This window comes from Leiobunum rupestre, chromosome 9 (genome assembly GCF_980474605.1).
Source record: "Leiobunum rupestre chromosome 9, qqLeiRupe1.1.hap1, whole genome shotgun sequence".
NCBI classification, from domain to species: Eukaryota; Metazoa; Arthropoda; class Arachnida; order Opiliones; family Sclerosomatidae; genus Leiobunum; species Leiobunum rupestre.
The window spans coordinates 48,691,776-48,693,574 of NC_143392.1; the positions used below are offsets into that span (position 1 = coordinate 48,691,776).

The window sequence follows — 1,799 nt, forward strand, 5'->3', positions numbered from 1 at the left end:
TCCTGACATACTCTGAGTGTTACCAGTAGCCAACTGATTATTACCGGTCAGAACAGGAGAAGCCGGACGAGAGGAGTTAGGGGTACGCGTCAAACCCATGGGTAAATCGAGGGACGAAACTGACACGTCCGTTATACTATCAAAATGATGAAATGCTCTAAAACAATCGACACAACTATAATCACCGCTAATCCAAGGAGTACACTGTGGGTGCATCAAACTTCCAACAACATCAACGACAACTAAACACAACAACCAACCAATAAAACAAACAGCGAAACTAACCCACCAAGTATACCCTAGCACCAACGATTTCCTACAGCTACTTAACTCTTAGACCATAACCACTAGCACCTCTACGCCAGTTCCTCAGCGTAATAAAGTGTATAAAGGGGGGAAAAAACGGGTAAAATTGTCATAAACAGACGCAAGCAACCTGTACAAATGGAGACAAATCAAACGGAGCTAAGTTAATAAACATCGTATATCGGGCAGCTATAACCGTCAACTGTGGTATTTCATACCATAATTAACAGCGCTTTCAAACCCCTTTTAGAAGCCCAGGGATACCCCACTACTAACCATAACACCGCATTATGTCAACCAGACTCGACTTTGATGTCTACCCAGGGTTTGGTTACGGTTCCGTTTGGTTTACCGAAAAAGAATTCAAATTTTCAGGGCGTTTATGTTGATAACTTAGCTTATTCGTGCATTTTGGGACGGGACTTGCTATGTGAAGTTGCCATGGTTGTTGACTATGGGAAAGGTAATTATTCGTTTGGTGATAGTTGTGTTGATAAGTTTCAGTTTAGTAAAAAGGTGATTAACCTTCCCCATGGATGTTCCGCTATTGGTCCCCTCCTGACGGCCGAATTTGTGAATGATTTTACCGATTTTTACGGCATTAGGAACGCGTTAGATGAATGCCTGGTAGGCGAAGAAAAAATAAAGTTGGAAAATCTAGTTATGAAGTATGAAAGCATATTCTCTTCACGGCCAGGGAGAACGAACTGTGCCCAGCATTATATAGAAGTTGAAAAAGGGTGCCGGCCGTTTGCTCGAGCCCCCTTCCGTTATCCCCCCGCCAAACGGCAGGTTATTGATGAGCTGATAGATGAAATGCTCGAGCAAGATCAAATCGAGCCGTGCAGTTCACCGTGGGCCGCTCCCGTTGTTATAGTGAAAAAGCACGATGGTGCCCCCCGAATGTGCATTGATTATAAAGTTCTAAATGGTTTGACTCGCAAGGACAAATATCCGTTCCGGCCAGAATCGACGATATTCTCGATTCGATGCTCTGCCCAAAATACATAACGACTCTAGATATGCGCAGTGGTTACCATCAGGTCCCATTGTTTGAAGGTGACCGAGACGTGGCGGCCTTCGTGACCCATCGTGGGCTATTTCGCCCCAAGGTGTTAATGTTCGGGCTCACGGGAGCGCCAAGTACGTTTCAACGTATGGTTAATAGTTTATTTATGGACTTAACTCAGCATGGAGTCTGCGCATATCTGGACGACATTAAAGTTGCTTCCGCGGATTTTAACAGCCATATCCAGGTTTTAGCCGAAGTGTTTGACAGACTCATGAGGGCAGGTTTAAAAATTAAAGCGTCCAAAACCCACTTTTGCAAACCCGAAAGTAAAATTTTAGGGCACATTGTGTCATCGTCGGGAGTGTCGGTAGACCCGGAGAAAACGGCCACAATGCGTGAGTTTCCCACTCCGCGCAATGTTCGCCAATTAAGAAGGTTTTTGGGGATGGCTTCTTACTATCGGCGGTTCATTGGGAATTTT

General features: G+C 44.7%; 1 protein-coding gene across 1 annotated transcript; it reads left to right on the forward strand.

The window, feature by feature from the left end:
- Window positions 1–618: 618 nt before the first annotated feature.
- LOC149928578 (uncharacterized) lies at window positions 619–1,317 on the forward strand. Its single transcript, XM_090157930.1, has one exon. It carries the CDS (start codon window positions 619–621, stop codon window positions 1,315–1,317), a length of 699 nt encoding a protein of 232 aa, XP_090014056.1.
- The last annotated feature ends 482 nt before the right edge of the window (window positions 1,318–1,799 follow it).